At 46.3% G+C, this 22,516-nt stretch overlaps 1 protein-coding gene across 1 annotated transcript in view; it reads right to left on the reverse strand.

Annotated features, from left to right (window-relative positions):
* Window positions 1–441: 441 nt before the first annotated feature.
* LOC119402737 (male-specific histamine-binding salivary protein-like) overlaps window positions 442–22,516 on the reverse strand; it is a 29,883-nt gene continuing 7,808 nt past the window's right edge. The window contains exons 3-5 of the mRNA XM_037669824.1: window positions 4,836–4,915; window positions 1,679–1,786; window positions 442–745 (exon numbers count right to left, since the gene is read on the reverse strand). Coding sequence (XP_037525752.1) covers window positions 597–745; window positions 1,679–1,786; window positions 4,836–4,915 — 337 coding nt within the window. The 3' untranslated portion in view covers window positions 442–596. The remainder of the gene's footprint in view (window positions 746–1,678; window positions 1,787–4,835; window positions 4,916–22,516) is intronic.

Genomic DNA, 22,516 nt, shown 5'->3' on the forward strand with positions numbered 1-22,516 from the left:
CAAGCAGATTGTACCGTCACGGCTCCCGAATGCGCCAGTGTTAGCGCACTCTCAGGGGGTGAACGCAGGATGTCGTAGATGTCTACAGCAGAATCATCGCACATTGAAGGAGGATTCCAAGAATCAAGTTAATACGTTCAGCCCATCATGAAAAGCTAATTTTGTATTCAGTGTATTTAGGTAATGGCACAACCCACTAGAGAGTCACACGTTGGACTGCTGGAATGCTGAGCGTCCGATAATCGCACCATCAGTCGATGTAGTGTTGACACCGCTGATTTATATGGTTTTGCTTTGGTGCTACTCTATCGTACAGTGAATACATTAAGAGCGCTGTATCTGACTCAAGGGGAATGTTTAATCAGTATTGCTTGTTTTGGATGAAACTTCTTTTCCAATAAGACAGATATTTCATGGATTGCATAATTACCAACGTTGTGTTATTTGCACTTTGAGGGCTTTATTGCTTTATGACACTAATAATGACAAGTTTTTACAATGCACGAAGGCGGCTTCAGAAGACCATCAAGAAACAACACAAGAAACCACATTCTCTTATCTAATATATGAAACATTTGAGGCTGGTCCTGATCACCTTAAGCAGCCACGGAAGCATTGTATGTGTTGTCGCAACTGCGATTCCAAATGGTGTACATCGGCATACCCATTGTCAAATATTTAAAGGAAAAGTAGCAACACGCTGGTACATAGTTAACAAATTGCTCCGTCACCCATAGTTCATAGCCTGCAATATGAAGATCGTTCAGATTAGTTCGGTAGTCTCAATAATGTCTTTCAAATGTCAAGACTGTTAGAAGGATTAGTCAAAGGCATGTTTTGTAGTGCACAAATTATAAAGCACACGTGAGCCAATGTGCAATTCACACGATTTGCTATCTTTTCTCTGTGTCGACGGAATGGGTGAAATGTGTTGCATGATTGATTTATATTGACAGAAGCTCAATGGTGCATCTTGACGCTATGAGGCAGCACTTAATTAGAGCAGCGATACCAGAATTTGTAAGAGACATGTACGTATGAATTCAACTAAATCACTTCGTAATGAGGTCAATTATTTCAAGAAAGAGATAGATTGCCCCCATTCATGAGTATCCATGACATTGCTCGTAAAAACGCTTACTTAATCCTATGTACTATTTTACAGACAACAGATATCCTTTCAATACGCTACCTCCAAGTCGCCGTCACTATTAGAAAAAAATCTGGCACAATTATTATCAGCACCTGGTCTTAAGAATGTGGCTCAAAAATTGTCACGCTCCTGTATAAGTAAATTTATTGAATTAGATGCACATGTTTGGTGCACTATTGTTGCGCTAGCGACTAAATTGAGCCTGCTAAACTGCTATTTTTTTTTATTGTGCGAAACAGCAACATAGGTTTTGCATGCGCTCCATTCTATCGAAGAGTGGACATTCAGACTGAATAGCGTATCGGAACAAGGCATGAGTTAATTCACTTCCACAAGCTGTTTATTTAGATTTGCACTGTCAGATTTCGTTTTCCAATATTGAACGAGAATATTAAAATATATAGGTCTGTATAAAAATGTCCATGTACATTTTTGGGTGAGCGCAATTATGCATGCTAAAACATGCATATTCAACCACTGTGTTAGCTAGTTCTACTCCCAATAAAAGAAAGTGTGAGCACCTACCTCCAGTAATATTCCCGTTTGAGCCAATGGCTTTGGGAGCATAGAATATATTGCAAGCGTTTTCAGCAGAGAATACAAGGGCGTCTACAAAACTTTCGTTCGTTTCACCTGTGAACATAAAAAAGTTTAGTGCCTTCGTAACATCAAAAAAATGTTACAGATCATCAGGGCATATTTTGTAAAAATTTTTCTACATTGTAGATAGTTGAACGATTTTTCATTCTTGAGCCATATTTCACGTTCTTGATGCTTTGAAAGTTGGTGAGGTTGTTTAATATTTCCGCCGTTTCTTTGAGAAATCTGCTTCATTCGCCTTTTTTTTTTCAAATACTGTTGCCTGCATTCCGAAAAAGGGGGAACTTATTTGTGGTATGCCCATCTTTCTTCCCTTGCTTTTCGTATGATTCTCGTAGCAACCAGTTATCAGCACAGATTATGTAAATTAAAAAACTGAAGCACTCTAACATTCCCAGCACATTATCCCTTTGTTGGATGCATTGCGGGTCGGCACAGTTAATTTTACCAGCATGTTCTTTTTCGCGTGGTCGTTCTTAATTTTATCTAATGCATAGTATTTCCAGCTGAATTTATGTGAGGACATCCTGCTGAGGCACACAGCTTCACTGCGTGCACATTGTACCAAATATCCGGCTTTGAGCTCTTCGGTTGCCAATATATGAAAATGATGCTCATTCTAATCACTGTAGTCTCCTCTTCTTTTTATATGTAGAAGCGCACAATGATGATTTTTTGTTTCGTCTTGCGCATGGCCTAAATAAGCACTGCATTATCACCATTCACTTATTAAGACTCACAGTAATAAACCAAAAGATGTGGTTACACCTATTAGGTTGTATGCAGCATATATATATATATATATATATATATATATGTGTGTGTGTGTGTGTGTGTGTGTGTGTGTGTGTGTGTGTGTGTGTGTGTGTGTGTGTGTGTGTGTGTGTGTGTGTGTGTGTGTGTGTATGGGTCATTCTATGCCAAATTATTCAGCGTTTTTCGGACCATCGCCAATATTGCTGAAAAAATTTCCACTTTTCTCTTGAAGTTCGCAACTCGTTCTGCTCGTTTATTTTTGTTGCCAAAAATTTTCCCGCCTATTTGTGAAAATCTATAGTTTTGCGCTGACTGAGCTAAAGGGCATCAAACAACAATTTTTTTCAAAGGACGTATAGGGGATGCACTCGATAAAGTGGTATTTCCGGCAAGCTAATGAAGTGATGTAACTGTAAAAAGAATGACTTATTTATGTACATACATTCTTCGAGAGCTTTTCGCACGAGCAAAATTGAATAAAGTCGCAAAGTTTGATATTTCTTTTGCCAGGAACAAGGCAAACTCAAAGGGTAGAAATGAATTCTATACTGGTGGCCTGTTCGACATACTACAAAAGAGAAATAATTTAGACGCTGAAGGTGTAGCAGATCGTCTGAAAAAAATTGCGAATATCACTTTTTTTAATAAAAGCTCTGTATTCAGCGTTAAAAAACTTGCCTTGGTGTTCAGACTAAAACTATGCTCTATACTTCATTTGAAAGCTCTATGTATTAGTTAAACATAGGGAAAGTTACAAAAGGGTATTGTTTTTTTCAACTTGAGAAATAATATTTTGAAAATTTGTATCTCCGCCAGCTTTTCGCTGACGTAACTGAAGCGGCATGAAGCATTCGCAACAGCAATCTTCAGCCCATGCCCACTGACCTGGGATGCAGACATCAAACATGGTGCTGTCTATAAAGCAACCCCATTTCCTTTTCCATTTCACGCTATCTTAATCCTTTAACCTGTAGAAACCAGTTCGGGCATCTATGCTACTGCTGATATATATGTACAGCAAGTATACTTTTGAGATCGCGTTGTGCGAACGCATTCAGCAGATTACAAGATGCTGCGCAGATGCATACCATGTGTATATAACTGAATAAGTCTTATGGAGTGCAGATATTCAACATTTCATTCAAGAGTGATATTGGGATTTTATGGCACTTGTGAAATGGCTGAATGCATTTTTTCCCTGCTTTCCTGTTATATTTCCTGGTTCTTCTTTTGTTATGTTTTCCTGTTCCTGTTCCTGTTATTGTTTTTCTGTTATGTTTCACCACTGACTGTTGAGTATTGGGCTATGCAGTGAAGGCACATGTCTCAGAGTTTAGGACATGGGCTTTCAAAAAGAATGGACCAAGTGGTACATATGACACACCAGTATTCTCTCATGATGCGTCAGCCAAGTATTCAGAGCACAAGCACCTTGCCTGTAGTCAAATGAAGCAATATCTGGCGTTTATGAGGAAGTGTGGCTTGTGATGTCCACAAGCAACAGCATCGACTCTATGAGCCACCGTGCCATGATGGCAACGGTGTCGTTCCAGAGCCATAAGCGCATATTAAAAAGCGTCTGATGATTATTTCCAGATGCCAAACGAAAGGTTGACATGCAGTAGGTCTGCCTGAACCCATGTCACTTACTATTGAATGATAATTACAATCATTCTGCTCGCTTACCCTTAGAAAATGTACAACAAATGAGTATAACTAGTGCTCATCAAGTGACCCAATTTAAGTGGCTATGGTGTCACAGCGGCAACATGAAGGCATATCTAGTGACGCTGATGTGATTCCAAGTATAGGCTCGCAGTCGTATTTATTGTGAAAGCACTGGGTGCGAGAGGGGTGCTGGTGTTGGACGCAATCGAGCCTCTTCAGGACACCAGGTGTAGCTGAGATATGCACTGGGGCACTATGTGAAATCGTGTGCGTGTGAGCCTGTTGCACAGATTTATGCGGCTATTATTTTCGCTACCCCATGTCGAATGTTACAGAAGCTTTCATACGGACGTGTACAATTTTTGCATTGTTGCTCAAAAAGTGGCCGATATCTTGTGTTTCTGCCTGCCCTGGTCCGCCAACTAGAACATAAAGTGCTTTTTCTTTCATTCAGAAGACTTTGTTGCTTTAGAAAATGCGACTCATCGAAGCGCCTATCAACTTGTTCGGAGGAAACAAAATTAATCCAAAATAAAGAGCAACTCTCATTGGTAATAGATATCGTGTACCAGAGCATAAACTGCACGAGAGCAACATTATTACCTATGAAGGTGGTGCCATATCTTGAGTTTACAATGAGTAACAGAAACGTCCTTACCTTGCGTCTCGTACTTCACGGCATTTTCTATCGTGTAATTGTACATCTTAACTGCAGTCAAGGTTTCTAATGAAGTGCGCCTGAAAATATATAGTAGTACAGATGAAATGCCACTTCCCCATGAAGACCAGGGAGTGATTCTCCAAAATATCTAAATTCATCCCAGGTGTGGCATTTTGTAATAACCCACGCACGTTCTAGAAAGTGGTCAGCCTGGAAACCGTGTAATATAATTGCAGGTTATCTGCTACTCAATCAGAAGGGAAATTTCTCCTGGAAGAATGCAGATGATGGCAGGCGGTTCGAAAGATTCTTCAATGGTATTCTATTTTTATTTTGTGACCTCTTTGCAATTTGGCCAATAGATAATACTTAAACGTTGGTATTTTGTGGGAGTCAGAAGAAGGCTGCGAGCTTTGAAGAAAGCGCAAACGTTTTACAGCGAAACCTGTTCCGAGATCACAAGGGCCGTTTTTGGCGCCGTAGTCTGCCACCGCCGCCGCCGCCGCCACCGCTGGTGTCCGTAACCACTCTCACGCGAAATGAGAAAAAAAGAATAACAAAAATATCTAGGATGGAACGAGGTTCTAACTTGAGCGCTGTGCGTGGGAGCCCAGTATCCTACCTCAGAGCAATGCCGGTGCTTCAAACTGCTTTGCAAAAAGACTCTATACAGGCTTCATATAGTGACGGAACCACATTAACATTTGTAATGTAGTGTGGTAGAAGAGTAAAATAAAACCCAGGCGTTACACAATGTGAATTCTGTAACCTGGTGTCACCCAATGCGAATTGCGCAACGCTTTGGCTGTTGAATGCTTCCAACCCATTACAGAGGGCTCTGCCATAATTCTTCAGCGTCATCAGCCACAGCATCAACAAAGTGCACATAATGTCTTACAGGTGTTCAGCGGGTACCACGGTTCTCCACAAAATGACGAAAAATGGCATAGTGGCTGCTTCCCTATTTCACAAAAATTATCATGATTTATAGCGTAGTGGGTTCCTCGCAAGCGCACTTCTATTTGTTGCCAAGGAAGCCCATAAGGCTCCCATGATCACTTTTCTCAGGGTCTCAATAAAGTTATTTCTCTCTCTCTCTCTCTCTTTATCATGTTAACGTATGTTATTAAACGTGGTGGGATTGTTAACAATGCGAATTACGTAACCAGTGAGTCGTTTAGAGCTTCCAATCCATTACAAAGAGCTCAGCCATAATTCTTCATCATCATCAAGCGTCGCATCAACAAAGTGAACATAATACCTTACAGATGGTACCTCGCTTCTCCGCAGAATGACGAATAATCTCGTGGTGGGTGCTTCCCAACTTCATCAAAATTATGATTTGTGGCGTAGTGGATACTCGAGCAAGACTTTGATTCGGGCGATGTGGTACATGCTTAGCTGGGAAAAAACAGCGCAATAAAGGACGAGGACGCAGGAACACAGTAGACTGGACGAGCGCTGAATAGTGAGCGCTGTTAGTACGCTGAATAGTGTACGCTGGATACGCTGTTAGTGTACTTGTATTATTAGCCACAAGAGAATTCATAACGGGCTCTAGAAATGCCGCTTTTCCAGCTTTCAGTGTGACTATGTTCCGCTTTCCGCGCTGGCATGGGTTTTTTTTCTTGCATGTGGACAAGTGCGCAAAGATACCGCCAGAAAAACCGGGAAAAGATGTCGCCAATACATTGAGCTCTACGGTGTGAGGCACACGTGCCGTTGTGAAATCTTGGTTTCTTATAATCATGCAGTGCGTGAGCTGATACAAGGAAGTGCAGGCCAGGATCAATTGGAGACCATTAGAACAGACATTCTTCCAGCAGGAGGAGGAGGAAGAAAGGAAAGGAAGCGAAGGCAGGGACGTCAACCAGACGGGCGTCCGGTTTGCTACCCTACACTGGGGAAAGGAATGAAGGGATGAAAAAAGTCACAGTTTCGCCGCAACGGCGAAGCAATGAATGCGATAGCAATACATTGTAATTTAACGCGAAGAACGGAAAGCAGCTCGAAATTGCCAGCGCGTCGCTCGAGCCCAAAGGACGCACGGAAAGAACGCACACAGGACGAGCGCGAACTAATGCGTCACAGCTCGACATTTGAAGCGCACTGCTCAAACATAAAGCAGGACGCATGAAACGAACGAACAGGTACACACAAGACGAGCGCGAACTAATTGTCACAGTTGCTACTTATTTCTGTTTGAACAGCGCGCTCCTTTCGCAAACGCGGCCGCGGCAGCGATCGAAGCGAAGCACCCCACCGGCCGCCCCTTCTTTCCTCGAGATAAGCGCACGAAAGCGACCACGCCCTGTAGAGCAAAGAGCAACAGCGTTCGCAGGAGCGGGGCGACGATCTTTACAGCACGCCACACGCGCGCACATCGCGCCATCTATGTGACCACTAAGAAATCATGCTGAATTACATGGTGTATATAAATAGCTCGCCGTTAGAAGGCTGAAAGACTGTGCTGTCGTGGCATAACATGTAACGCGGCGGGCTGCAAAGCGAGAGGTCGCCCGTTCGATTCCGCGCGTCAGAAAGAATTTCTGAATTATTTTTGCTTTATGGCTTTTCTCTACATATACATACTGATACATATACGGTGAATGACGGCGACGGGGACGAAAGAACATTGAAGAAAGCACTGTCAGCGTACATATGCGCCTGTCCACTGCACACCTACAAGCAGTCGCTTAAATTGGTCGATTTTAAAAATAGTAGCAATGCTCGCGTCACTTTGCAGGCCTGCGACGCGTAGGGCCACAATACGAGGATCTTCTCTTCGGAAAACGGCCTGTCGTCTTGATTGTTCAGCGCACTACGCAGAACGTTTCGTTCGTTCACAAAACGTCCACAAAAACACAGTAGATGTTCTATGGTTTCGTCGCTATTACACGAGTCGCGTCTGGAGGTGCCTTCTATTCCTATGCGACATCTAACCACAGGTAGCACAGTAAAGTTGCGCCACGGCGGGAAAGATGCGATGGAACTTGGAGTTTCCTCGATAGGTCTAGTTTATGCAGGCGCCGGTTCCAGACACTGGGGTCGCTCAACCAAGTTTGCGACATTGTGTCAGCGAACGAATGAGTACCCCTTGCAGCGTCTTTCATCGACAAGGGTATTGGGGCTGTCTGGGCAATCTCGTAGGTGGACCCGGCAGTATCATCAGCGAGATTGTTACCCACAATGCCACAATGTCCCGGCAGCCATTGCAACACAACGTCATGTCCATTCGATAAAGCTTGGTGAAGAATTTATCTCGTTTCGCTTACTAACTGCTCATGCACCCTTCGTCGTAATGCTGATTGGAGACTCTGAAGGGATGCCTTAGAGTCGCAAAAGACAGCCCACTTTTGAGGTTGGGCGTCCGCGATATAAAGGATAGCAGCACGTAAGGCGGCAAGCTCCGCTGCTGTCGATGTCGTCCTGTGGGACACCCTGAGCTTGACAATCACTTGGCAGGCCGGAATAACAGCAGCACCTGTGAGCTGTCGGCTAAGACCGAGTCATCGGTGTAAATGTGCGTCCTTTGGCCGTACTCCTCGATGAGTAATGAGAATATCGCCTTTCGTAGGACCACCGTTCAATGACGGATCTTCATCTTTATTCCCGGAATTGTGGGGCGTACCTGTGGTTGTAGGCACCATAAAGGCGAGAGTGGTCTTCCTGCTGGAGTAGAGCCCGACGCAAGGCATTCTCTATGAGTCGAAATAATTCTTGGAAACGTGTATTGTGATCTCCTTAGTGGCGATGCAGCAATATGATGACCCGGATCTCGGCAGAGGTCTCTAATATGCGCTCTTAAATTGTCAGTGGTGATGTATGCTGGAATCGGATGCTCTCTTGCGATCGTAATTGTCCCGTGAGTTGAGGTGCAGCCTGGTAATCCTCAGTACGTGCCTAATGCCCGGCCTTGCAAACTTTCGAGGGTGCGGATGTTCGTTTTGCATGTATTTGCCAGCATCAGCAAGCTTTAGCGTAAAAATCTCAGAAACAGTGCTCTGTACAGGTGCATCATGGAACGTATCCATGTGCCCCAACTTTTCCCGCAGAGATACCGCATTATGTAAACGATGCAAATTAGTCTTGTCTTCAGGTAAGCGCAGTGGGCGCTCCAGGAAGGCCCCTGTCAATAATCACAGCTAGGAAACGATGGTTCTGGTATGACATATTTGGGACATTCATAACAGGATATGTTATCGCCTTGCATGTAAACGCGACCAACGCGCATTTCTTGGTAGCGACAGAAAGACCCTATCTACCGATATATGGGCAGGCTAAGGTGGCAACCTGCTGGACTCTCTCGCGCGCTTGCAGACGGGTCACAGCCGCAGAACAAAGGCAACTATCGTCAGCATATATTATAAGCTCACGAATGCCCTCAAACGGTCAAACAAAGGGGGGCTCAATACACCGCCCTGTGGGACGCCACGGGAAGTATAGTGGTTGGCGGTGGGATCATCTTCTGTCTACACAAAGAAGGACCTTCTCCTCAATAATCGCGGATCCACTGAGACATCTGACCGCCAATTCCGACAGCCTCCAGGGACTCGAGTATCGCGTCATGTGTTACGTTGTCGTACGCCCCTTTCACATCGAGAAATAGCGCCAGTGATGCGCGCTTGACGCACTTTTGTTGCTGGACAAAGGTTGTGAGGTCAATTACGGTCAAAGCCCGTCATGCAGATTGGGTACACATTGTAGCGTTCTAGATACTATTCTAGGCGTAGAAGTATCATCCTTTCCACGACTCCCTACGCAACTTCCCAGGACAATCGGGCGAAATGATGTTATATCGAAGGGTAACATTCCTGGTCTAGATAGTAGCACAGGCCTACTTTTCTTCCATTGCTAAGGAACAATACCCGTATGCCATGAGCGGTAATAACTCAACAGCTTTCCTCTCGCCTCTTCTTCAAGGTTGGCTAAAGCGGCTTAGGTGATGCCATCAGGCCATGGTGAAGATCATCGTCGGGAAGCCGCCAAAGATGTGTTAAGTTCTTTCATAGTGAAATCTTTGTTCATTTCTGGGATCAAGGGCTCAGGCAAAACACTGAACTGCGGAAGCGGACACAGTGCACACACCAGCAATTCGCGCACCAAAATCATTCGTCATTTCGAGTTGGGTGCGGCCTAGATGTAAGGCTAAATCCATGAAAGGATGCCTTTGTTGCGGAGTCGAGCGCACGCCACGAATAGTGTTCCAGATGCGCGAAAATGGCTTGCGACTATCCAATGACTCGCATGATAATTTCCAGTGCTTCTGTTCAAGTTTGTCCAAACAGCGCTGGACTTTTCTCTGTATGCGCCGTGCCAGCCTCAAATCACATGTTGCCTTCGTGCATCTGTATCTCCTTTCTGCCCTTTGGTGAAGCGCACACAATTTCTCCAGTTCAACATCAAACTCTGAACCGTTGCCGGCAAACGGGAGCAGGCAGGAAGCTTCTCTAATTTCCTCTTTGATAACATCATCTAATATGTGGCCAAGGTCTCTTCGGCATGCATTTTGTGAGACGCTGAAATTTTGGCCAATCGATTTTTCGCATCGCATTCCTAAGGGAGGAGTTGGTAAGACCTCTGATTTGCACATGAGTGGGAATGTGGTCACTCCCATGTGTTTCAATGTCTTAAAACCCCTGGACTTGCTACCGGAAGCATCTGGATACCAAGATCAAATCTAGGCGACTGCTGTACGTAACACCCCGCAGGTATGTAGGACTGCCATCATTTATGAAACACAGGTCGTGCTTAGAGGCGAATGACATGAAGTTTCTTCCTTTAGCGTTGATCGTCAAGCTACCCCAGAGTAAGTGATGCGCGTGGAAGTCACCAGTTACAGCCCAAGGGCCACTAGTTGCGGGCAATATGTCTCGCAGTCTGTCCTGTTCAAATCGTCCGGGTGGTGATATGTTGACACCAATAAGTGTGAATGACACTTTTTCCCTTCTTGCGCGTAAACAGACATATTGATTGTCATCACGTGGTTGAACTGCGTGGTGAACATACGTAAAATACGTGCGAATGTATACAACCACCTTGCTGCGTTCCTCGCACGTTGAAGAAACAAAAGCTTTGTACCCTCATAGTTTAAGAGGTTTTTCTACGTTTGGTTCGCAGATAACAATTACGGGGATCCGATTCGTGAATGCGTACTGTCGGAATGATGAGATGTGGGACCTAAGGCATCTCGAGTTCCACTCTAGAGTCGAAGCTTGTCTAACCTCGTTGCGAAATGACAGGGTTGGACGAGCCATGGTTTCTATTGGAGGCTTGAAATACTGGATTTAGAACATCCAGTACTTGTAGTGCACTCTGAGCCAGCGGTGATTTCATGTTGCTGCAGAGCATTCACAGGGCATCTAGCAACGTTCGAAACATTGTGATGACTTCTTTGACCTCCTCAGGCAGCTTTTCGGTGGCTGGCTTGGAGGTTATGGCTGTCGATGTGAACTTGCAACTTGCAGGTGGCCGTGACTTCGGCAATGTAGGCCAAACTGACTCAACAGCACCAATTATCTTCGTTGGTTTGTTGGTCGCGCTGGCCACCTTCAGTCTTTGAGGCAAGGGCGGTAGAGAAGAAGGGTGGTGAAGGGGCGCTGCCGGTGCAGAGTATGCGGCATTCTTTAAAGAACTGCGGCGACGATGTCGCCTCTTTCTGACAGTCTGGGCAGCCTCCCCATGCGAAGAATAGCGTCTCGCCATTTCTTTTACTACTGCTATTTCCATTTGATTTCTTGGGCATTCTTTTGACGAAGCTTCTTGCGACCTATGGCAATTCGAACATTTTAGGATAGTTGCTTTGCAGTCAACCGCGGAATGGGTCTCAGCGCAAAGAGAACACACCGTCTTATTTTCGCATATTCTTCTCCCGTGGTCCAGCCTCATGCAGTTATGACACTGTAGTGGCTTTTGTATGAAAGCTCACACAGGACTTCAAAAATGGCCCACCTTTACGTGCGAAGGAAGAGAGTCGTCCCTGAACACTATCCTTAAGCAGCCTGAGTTGCGCAAACGCAGTACTTTTGGGATGGCGCTGGCTTCGTTTGTCGGCTTGATATGAATATCGATGTCGGAGCTGGGGATGGCAATATCCACGTTGTAGATGACTCCAGTGACGACGTTAGAGCCCACCGGAATATAGGAACGAACCTTCATTCCATCCAGCTCGTTGACCTTGCGCAGTCTGTTATGTGCGGCAGCATTTGAAACGTCGATCGCCAGCACGTTCTTGCGCGTGCTCATTCTGATGTCCGTGATCTAATTTGGCACCAGTCCTGCCAGCACCACCGAAGCAGTTTGCCTGTTGAGGCGCTTCTTGTTGCCATCGGGTAACTCAGGGACAAAAAGGATGGTGTTGGTCACGGGTCTCCTTTGCGCTCTCTTATTCAACGTACTCGATGACGAAAACGTTCTGGTGTTCCGCCTCGTTGCCTTACGGCTCGTTACAAGCTCAAAGTCGTCGTCGGAAGGTTCCTCACTGCTCAGTGTGCGGACATTGGTGCCCTCGCTGTCAGAGCCGCTATAGGGGCCCTTGCGCTTCCCGGATGCGGCCGCCGCCGAGGCCACCAAACTTGGCAGACGTCGGTGGTGTTCCACGTGCATCGCCGACGAACACAGAAGCGATGTTCGCGAAGTGCGCGTATATTTAGGCGGAAAAAGGCAGGAGATACTCAAACAACGTTCTGCCAATCAGACACTTCGTCGTCATTTTTAAATGCGAAGCATTTCTTAGCGAAATTCAGCGACTTTGACCGTATCTATCTATCTATCTATCTATCTATCTATCTATCTATCTATCTATCTATCTATCTATCTATCTATCTATCTATCTATCTATCTATCTATCTATCTATCTATCTATCTATCTATCTATCTATCTGTCTGTCTATCTATCTATCTAGCCGCCTACGACTTTCTGCTCTACTGGCCGTTTCTTAATCGGATGTATAGCAAAATGGGTGCGTCATAACATGGCCTTATAACGAACACAAATGACAGGTCATATCATGAAAATCATGACACGCATGTCTTAAACAGCATAATTTACATTCCACGGCCTTTGGGCTCTTGCGGCCGTTCCGTTATTTTAATTATACGAAAATTGGTACGGCGTGACAAGAGTTCATGACGAACATAATGACATGTCCTAACATGCAAATGATGACACGTATATCATATGCAGCCTGATTTACATGACATGGTCTCGGGGCGCTCGCGGCCGTTTAAATGAAGGGATATATACGAAAACTGGTATGACGAGACATTTCTGAATGACGAATATAACTGACACGTGGTAACATGAAAATCACGATATGCATGTAATGTACGACATGATTTACCTACCACGCTCATGGCGTACTCGTTGTCATTTCGCTAGATTGATATACACCAAAATTGGTATTGTGCGATGTGACTACATGAAGAACATGAATAACAGGTGATAGCATGAAAAGCACCACATCCATGACATGTATGTCATGCTTTACGTGCCGCGCCCATGGTGTATTCGCGGCCGTTTTGCTTGCATGACATACACCAAAATTGGTATTGCGCGACACCACCGTATGACAAACGTAAGTGAGAGGTGGTAACATGAAAAACATGACATGCAAGTCACGTACGACCTGATTTACATGCCACGCTCATGGTGCGCTAGCGGCTGTTTCAGTAGATTGATGTACATCAAATTTGGTACTGCGCGATGTGTCTGTATGAAGAACATGAATAACAGTTGGTAAGATGAAATTCATGATGTGCATGTCACGATTTACATGCCACGCTCATGATCAATTCGCGGCTGCTTCGCTAGCTTGATGTGCACCAAAATTGGTATTGCGCGAAGGGGCTGTATGACGAACGTAAATGAGACGTGGTAACATGAAAATCATGACATGCACGACATCATTTACGTGACATGCTCATGACGCACTCGTGGCTGTTTCGCTTGCTTGATATACACCAAAATTGGTATTGCGCGACGCGACTGCATGACGAACATGAATAACAGGTGGTAACATGAAAACCGTGACATGATGCCATGTATATCACGATTTACATGCCGCGCTAATGGTGCACTTGCGGCCGTTACGCTAGCTTGATATACACCAAAATTGGTATTACGCGACGCGACTGTGTTACGAACTATTCCGCAACAGAAAAGGAGTGCCTGGCCATCATCTGGGCTACATCGAAGTTTCGCTCCTACATCTACGGCCAGCCTTTCAAAGTTGTGAGCGACCACCACGCCTTGTGTTGGCTAGCCAACTTGAAAGACCCTTCAGGTCGGCTCGCACGGTGGAGCCTAAGACTTCAAGAATTCGACATTACCGTCGTTTACAAGTCCGGAAGAAAACACTCCGACGCCGACTGCTTGTCTCGTGCCCCCGTCGACGCACCGCCGCCGGATGACCACGATGATGACTGCTTCTTGGGAACCATAAGTGCCGACGACTTCGCTGAACGACAGCAAGCCGACCCGGAACTCAGGGGCCTTGTGGAATACCTCAATGGTAGGACCGCCGTTGTTCCGAAAGTATTCAGGCGGGGATTGCCGTCATTTCTCTTGAAAAAGGACGTCCTCGTAAAGAAGAACTTCTCTCCGGCCCGGGCCAACTACCTTATCGTTGTACCTTCGGCACTGCGACCAGAAGTTCTGCAGGCCCTGCAGGACGACCCGACGGCTGGCCACCTCGGCTTTTCCCGCACGCTCTCGAGGATACAGGAAAAATACCACTGGCCACGCCTTCCTGCCGACGTCGCCCACTACGTTAAGACTTGCCGAGATTGCCAGCGACGGAAGACACCGCCATCTAGGCCAGCGGGACTTCTGCAGCCAATTGAACCACCTCACCGGCCGTTCCAGCAAATCGGGATGGACCTACTGGGGCCGTTCGCGACGTCGACCTCCGGCAACAAGTGAATCGTCGCAGCAACTGACTACCCCACCCGCTACGCCGAGACAACGGCCTTGCCCAAAGGCAGTGCCGCCGAGGTAGCCAAGTTCTTCGTGGAGAACATCGTCTTGCGTCATGGCGCCCCAGAGGTCCTCATCACAGACAGAGGTAACGCATTTACTGCGGACCTAACTCAGGCGATCTTCAAATACAGCGAGACGAGCCACCGCCGCACCACCGCCTACCACCCACAGACCAATGTCCTCACCGAACGCCTAAATAAGACGATCGCCGACATGCTGGCCACGTACGTCGACGTTGAGCACAAGACGTGGGACGCCGTCCTTCCGTACGTGACCTTCGCTTACAACACCGCCGTCCAAGAAACGACGCAGATGACGCCGTACATGTTGGTCTAAGGAAGAATCCCGGCGACGACGCTCGACGCCATGCTACCGAACGTCACCGACGAAGAAAACCTCGACGCCGCCGCTTACTTACAACGTGCCGAAGAAGCTCGACAGCTCGCCCGCCTGCGCATCAAGACCGAGCAGTACACCGACAGCCATCGCTACAATCTTCGATGATGGTTCGTGGAATACCAGCCCGGCGACCGTGTTTGAGTTTGGACGCCGATACGCCGACGTGGGCTTAGCGAAAAACTCCTTCGGCGATACTTCGGGCCAGACAAGGTTCTTCGACGTCTCGGTGCTGTTGACTACGAGGTCATCCCGGACGGCATTACAAACTCCCAGCGACGCCGCGCACGACCTAAAGTCGTCCATGTCGTACGCATTAAGCCGTTTTTTGCGCGTTAGCGAACCTGGGGACACTTTTACCTTTGTTATTTATTTATGTATGCACTGCCGACGCGCTTGACCACTTGTCAGTTGATCGGCGGTCGACGCTTTGTTCGCCGCTATCAGTTCATTGCTGCAGCTGGAGTTTCATTTTCGCGGCCACAAGTTGGGCCTAATAAAGAGTTTCATCTCGGACGTGCTGACTGCTGCCTTCGTCGACGTCACGACCACTTCACACTATATCGCATGTTTGCCATGCACGCATGCATGCACAATCTGGTATACGCCATGCCAATGAAACGCATAGTCTGGTATATACAATGCATGACCTATCGCTTATGTTCATCACGCACTCGTGTCGTGCCATACCAATTTTAGTATATATCCAGTTAACAAAACGGCCGGAAGCGCACCATGACAGTGGCATGTAAATCATACCGTACGTGACATGCACAACATGATTCGCATGTTAAGACCTCTCATTGATGTTAAGACCTCTCATTTATACAGTCACATCGCGCAATATCAATTTTGGTGTATATCAAACGAGCGAAATGGCCGCGAGTGCACCATGAGTATAGCATGTAAATCGTGCCATATATGACATGCCTATCACGGTTTTACATGTTACCACCTGTCACTAATGTTCATCATACAGTCACATCGCGCAATACCAGTTTTGGTGTATAACAAGCTAGCGAAACGGCCGCAATGCACCATGAGCGTAGCACGTAAATCATGACATACATGGCATGCATGTCATGATTTTCATGTTACCGCTTGTTATTCATGTTCTTCATACAGTCACATCGCGCAATACCAATTTTGGTGCATATCAATCTAGCGAAACGGCCACGAGTGCGCCATGAGCATGGCATGTAAACCATGTCGTACATAACATGCATGTCATTATTTTCATGTTACCACGTGTCAGCTATGTTCGTCATACTGAAATGTCTCGTCATACCAGTTTCCGTATGTATCCCTTCATTTAAACGGCCGCGAGCGCCCGAGACCATGTCATGTAATTCATGCTACACATGACATACATGTCATGATTTGCATGTTAGGACATGTCATTATGTTCGTCATGAACTCTTGTCACGCCGCACCAATTTTCGTATATATGAAATAACGGAACGGCCGCAAGAGCCCAAAGGCCGTGGAATGTAAATCATGCTGTTTATGACATGCGTGTCATGATTTTCATGATATGACCTGTCATTTATGTTTGTAATAAGGCCGTGTTATGACACACCAATTTTGGTATACATCCGATTAATAAAACGGCCAGTAGAGCACAAAGTCGTAGGCGGCTAGATAGATAGATAGATAGATAGATAGATAGATAGATAGATAGATAGATAGATAGATAGATAGATAGATAGATAGATAGATAGATAGATAGATAGATAGATAGACAGACAGACAGACAGACAGACAGACAGACAGACAGACAGACAGACAGACAGACAGACAGACAGACAGACAGACAGACAGACAGATAGATAGATAGATAGATAGATAGATAGATAGATAGATAGATAGATAGATAGATAGATAGATAGATAGATAGATAGATAGATAGATAGATAGATAGATAGATAGATAGATAGATAGATAGATAGATACGCTCAAAGTCACGAAAGTTCGCTAAGAAATGCTTCGCATTTAAAAGCTGCCTAGGGTGAACGCGATTAAACCGGGTTTATCGAGCGATATAGCTTGTGAGCCCCACGGCTCGGTGGCCTCGCCTCTCCTCCTTATTCCTCCCTTCTGGGTCTGGCGAAGCGATAGCCAGAGAGCGTCATGGCCGGCGCGACAAAGACACGCGATGAGCGTTGAATGAAGCACGGGATCGACGCGCTCACGCGGCGGAGAAACGTGCGTGCGAACTCATTGCCGTATCGCATTCTTGCTTTAGGCAAGGACGCCGTGAAGTGTACCCTCTTCAACTACACGCCCCGAAGGGTCCTGACGTATAGGGCAAACCCGCACCGTGGAGGGGCGGTGAGGTGCTGGGCGTTGCCGCTGAGTTCGAAGAAGAAACTCGTAACGCGATTGTAGACCTCTCCGCTCTGCCATTCACGCCGCCTTGAGTTCCCGTTGCTTTTCACGCACGCTGCACGCGCTATACCCGTGTTTTCGTGAATTTCATTCTTCGTCAGGCGTTTTAAAGAGATCCGCATGACTGAGGACTCCTCTGGTAGCAGCAATGTGGCGAACGAGCAGCGCCTACTCAGCATTGTTGGAGATACGGAGCAGGTAACAGCAGACGACATTGTCCTGGTCTGGACGAGGTGCTTGTTGCATAACGAAATACTTCTGACGCTACCGAAAACAAGGAAGAAACACAAGAGAACAGAAGGGGCCAGACTCCCTACATTTGCCCTAAGAGACAGGATTTGCTGTTTCCAACAAAATATATCTGCTACAAATCCGTGTTGCCTCTGTTTGCCACCACGCATTTCCATCTACTCTGCGTAAGTACACAAAACATATCACCGCACAACACAAATATGAAATATGTGCACACGCCTTTCACTCGTACGTCCTCTCTCATCTAGACAGAGGCAGCAGCGTAAATGCAAGGTAGTACGGAGTCAACATACATATTTCAAGTAGTTATATATTGTGTACTAAATCAGGGAAGAAACAGCTTAGTGTCTCTAAATAGGAGCACGTATGTCATTTATTTACCACCAATGACAAGGTCATTTTTTTGGAACTACATATTGCGGATGGCCTCCTTTTACATCAATGCATTGTTGCAAACGCTTCTTGAAGTCGCACACGCGCCTGTGTAGGTCCTCTTGAGTGGCTGCAACTTCGTCATCGAATGGCTTCCGATTATCATGAGCGGCTTGTCATCAATTTGAAATATGGAAGTTGGCTCCGCGTCGCACTGTGTATAGCGTCGTCAATCGTTATTACCAATGAAAAGACGGAAGTTTCACTCACTGTAGTCATTTCTGCTTCGATTCTGGCACAACAAAGACGGGGACGTGTATCACCCAGATATTCGATTGATCAGTGCAGTTGATAAGCAGGAATGAACTCTCTTTATATCCGATGCTTCGTGCAGATACTGATATTCTCTTCACGCGTGAACTCCGACCATGCACTGCTAACGCATGCAACAAAATTTGTTTACCTTGCTCAGTGCACTTCCGTTAAGCAATCCTGTCGCCTGGTCTTTTGGTGACAACTATGCGGCGATGAGTAGAATCTTACGGATGGAATCAACACCATCGTGTTTACAATGCTGTTATGGCAGTTACCAACGCAGCAGAGTTACTAGTACTCCGTCTGGGTGACATCGCAAAACGAGAGGCGTTTCACACACAGCGCGAGCTTCGCAAATGCGTCAAACCAAGGAAAGCGGCGGCCTCGTACCCAGCGGCTTAACTTCGCTTTCTCTGGTAGGGGAATGACAAGTGCTGGCGTCGGTGGAGAAACTTGTGTGGGTCTCTGCTATTGCACGTTGAGATGAGCGTTGACGTTAGATGCAGCTAACAGCTCTGACGGCGGCGACATGAAATATTTACCTTGAGCCATTGTTTCTTTTGTCGCTAACGCGCTACCCTAGCGTTTCGCTGTAGTCTTTCGCTGGCGTTGAGCTTGGCTGAGCTTGAAGGTTAAATTGTTCCAGGCAGGCGTTTTCTGCTTTTGTACCGAGAGCAGTACAGCTATTGCTCTACTATGTGGATATATTGGCATGGAGATTAGAGGCCGGCAGTGCGTGTGTTCTAGAACTCTGTTAAACGATTTTAGAGGCAGTTACGTATTGTGCAGACCAGGCGGTGCAATAAAGTTACAGGTAAGGGTCGATTTCAAGTATTGCCCCTGGATACATTCATATTCTGCAACTCTGCACGCATTTCACGGAAACCTGTTGATTACTTCCTATGGTAACTGGCCCTTTTCATTTATCATGCCATCTCATCTTTACAATGCCGTTCTCCGTAGCTGTTTAGCGTTTTGTCTTTCATTCTGGTATTAAAGGGCAATTCAGACCATTTTATCTATAAGAAAATTGAAGGTGTGATGAGTATGCGCGAGAGTCTCTGCTTTTGCCCGTAGTCTCAAATGAAAACCTAATTTCGGTTGCGGGTCCGTGACGCGTATTCACACCGCTCGTAATACTTCGTAATCCGAAGAACCCACGTATTTTATCTCATACATAACTTTTCATACGCTTAGCATACTCTCTAAGTCTATTTAAAGAGTTCTCACTCCTAAATCTGGCCTGATTTGTTCGTTATACCAGTCAGTGTGTGCAAAGGAGGATGTACTAATTCAAGTATTTAATGGTCAGTATTGGAACTCCTCTAAGCAAAAACTTCCTTTTAGGATAATTCGGCATTTATGGATGCCTGTCATGTGAGGTTGCTGGCGCCATTAAGCGCCAGGAACACCTAAAATTGATTCCCTCTAATGTGCTCACTGTGAAGTTCTAAATTCCTAAATTGGTCGTTACAATGTTGTTGATGTTTATTTTTTCTTTTTTTTTTGTTAGCCTGATTGGTTGAAGCTCTACACATTGTGGGATTGCGTGCGCAACACATTGTCTTCAAAGCGGCGCCTCGGTTCATGACATGTTTAAGTGTGCAGCGGCGAGATGAGTGTGGGAGAGGGCACTTTTCCACTCCCGTAGCCATTTGCGTCCTGCTCCCTGGCTGAACGCGAGAAGCCCCGTTTCCTTCCTTACCCTTTTCTGGGGAGGCTCCTCTGCAGACCCCAAGGAACGCGCTACGGCTTTTGCGGCCTCGTTGCCTTTCGCCTTGGGTAGCCGTGACGAACACAGCTCAATCGAGTCGGGGCCGTCAACCTCTGCGCACCCCCGGCCTTTTGCGTACGACTTTGCACTGCGGCCCTAAGGTGTTAAGCCACGAGAGATGAGCACGAGCATTATTGCTCTCTCGTGTGATGTTACGAACGGCTATGGATAGCGACATGGCCGGCGCTATTGTGCGCGCTGCTGTCGACACACTTGTCACTCATAAGGCTTCCCCTTAGGCCGGCGCTTGGAGGAAGGCACGGAGTGCGGCATCTTTCGGGAGCTTATGCCCGCTTGGTCAGGCAAGCATAGAATGCAGCCGCAGGCGGCTTCTGAATGGAACAACGGTGAAGCCTTGGACAACTCTTTCTAGCGCGGTGTAGTCGGCATGGGACAGTGCCTCTGTCGAGTTTCTCACCAAACCGCTGAATTCCTTATTCCGAACGCAGCCGTGCAAGTTTGTACGAGTTCAAGGGAGCCGTCCGTCTTCCGCTCGAGGTCAGCGACCCTACCCCCCATACCACCCTTTCGGAAATTCACCGTCGCCGTCGGGGCGTGCAACTTCGATTGTGTGGTTCATGGCCTTCTTGCTGGATTCAGAACATCGGGTCGTCGAGCCATCCGATTGGCGGGAGCTGCGGACACCGGTTGCCTCAGTGCCTCAGTGTTGTCTGACTTGTGGCTATATAAGCTAAAGACCTATGTACATTTCTCGTCTCTTCTCTATCCTCTTGATCTGATGTCAACAAACCTACGTCTTTCCGTACGAGCGGCTCTCCTCTCTGCAAGGGATGGGTCCTGTGACGAAGGCCAGCTACCAAACATGACCGGCTGGACCCGAGCCACAACAGTGCTTTCTATTTTGTTGCTTTTTTTACGTTGTCGTGCGGAACTTCTCCACCGCTTCGTTTTGCCTATACGATATTGTTGCGTACCAATGGTGGTGCCTTGACACATTAAAACTGTGACAGGCAAATACCTCGTCTGTGTTCCCACTGGCCTGAAACCTACCGCGGTCGCGACTCAATGCGAACCACGGGTTTCGGGTCCAGCTCTAAGTGATAGGGCTGCTGCGTAGTGCTAGTAGAGAGTGACGGACACTCCGCTAGCGCTTGGTGCGACCCAAAGACGGGACAGATTCGCACGCGCGGATCTGTTTGTTAAATAGCAACCGCTATAACATTGTCATAATCTGTTGTCTTCTGGTGAAATCCTCTGTAAGTTAGTTCAAGCAATAGTTATCAATCAACCTTTACTACATTTTCTATCTGAAAAATTCGGCAGATCCCACGCACTGTGGGTATCGATGTAATGCGGAGCAGCCACCAAAGAGCTGCATACATCGCCTTGTTTGTATTTGAGCCAAATGAAATCTTTCATGCCATGGCATCTAGTCCACCATATATCACGTGTTTGCCATGCACGCATGCATGCACGATCTAGTGTACACCATGCCAATGAAACACATACTCTGGTATATAAATGCATGACCTGTCGTTTATGTTCAACACGCACTCGTGTCATGCCATGCCAATTTTGGTATATATCACGTTAACAAAACCGCCGGAAGCGCACCATGACAGTGGCACGTAAATGATACCGTACATGACATGCATAACATGATTCGCGTGTTAAGACCTCTCATTTATGTTCGTCATACAGTCACATCGCGCAATACAAATTTTGGTGTATATCAAAGGAGCGAAATGGCCGCGAGTGCACCATGAGTAGAGCGTGTAAATCATGCCATACATGACATGAATATTATGGTTTTTCATGTTACCACCTGTCACTAATGTTCATCATACAGTCACATCACGCAATACCAGTTTTGGTGTATATCAAGCTATCGAAACGGACGCGAATGCACCATGAGCGTGGTATGTAAGTCATGACATACATGGCATGCATGTCATAGTTTTCATGTTACCACCTGTTATTCATGTTCTTCATACAGTCACATCGCGCAATAACAATTTTGGTGCATATCAATCTAGCAAAACGGCCACGAGTGCGCCATGAGTATGGCATGTAAATCATGTCCTACGTTTCATGCATGTCATGATTATCATGTTATCACCTTTCATTTACGTTCGTCATGCAGTGGCGTCGCGCAATACCAATTTTGGTGTATACCAACCTAGCGAAACGGCCGGGAATGCACAATGAGTGCGGCATGTAAATCATGACATACATAACCTG

The sequence above is a fragment of the Rhipicephalus sanguineus genome, chromosome 8, assembly GCF_013339695.2.
Source record: "Rhipicephalus sanguineus isolate Rsan-2018 chromosome 8, BIME_Rsan_1.4, whole genome shotgun sequence".
Classification (NCBI taxonomy): Eukaryota; Metazoa; Arthropoda; class Arachnida; order Ixodida; family Ixodidae; genus Rhipicephalus; species Rhipicephalus sanguineus.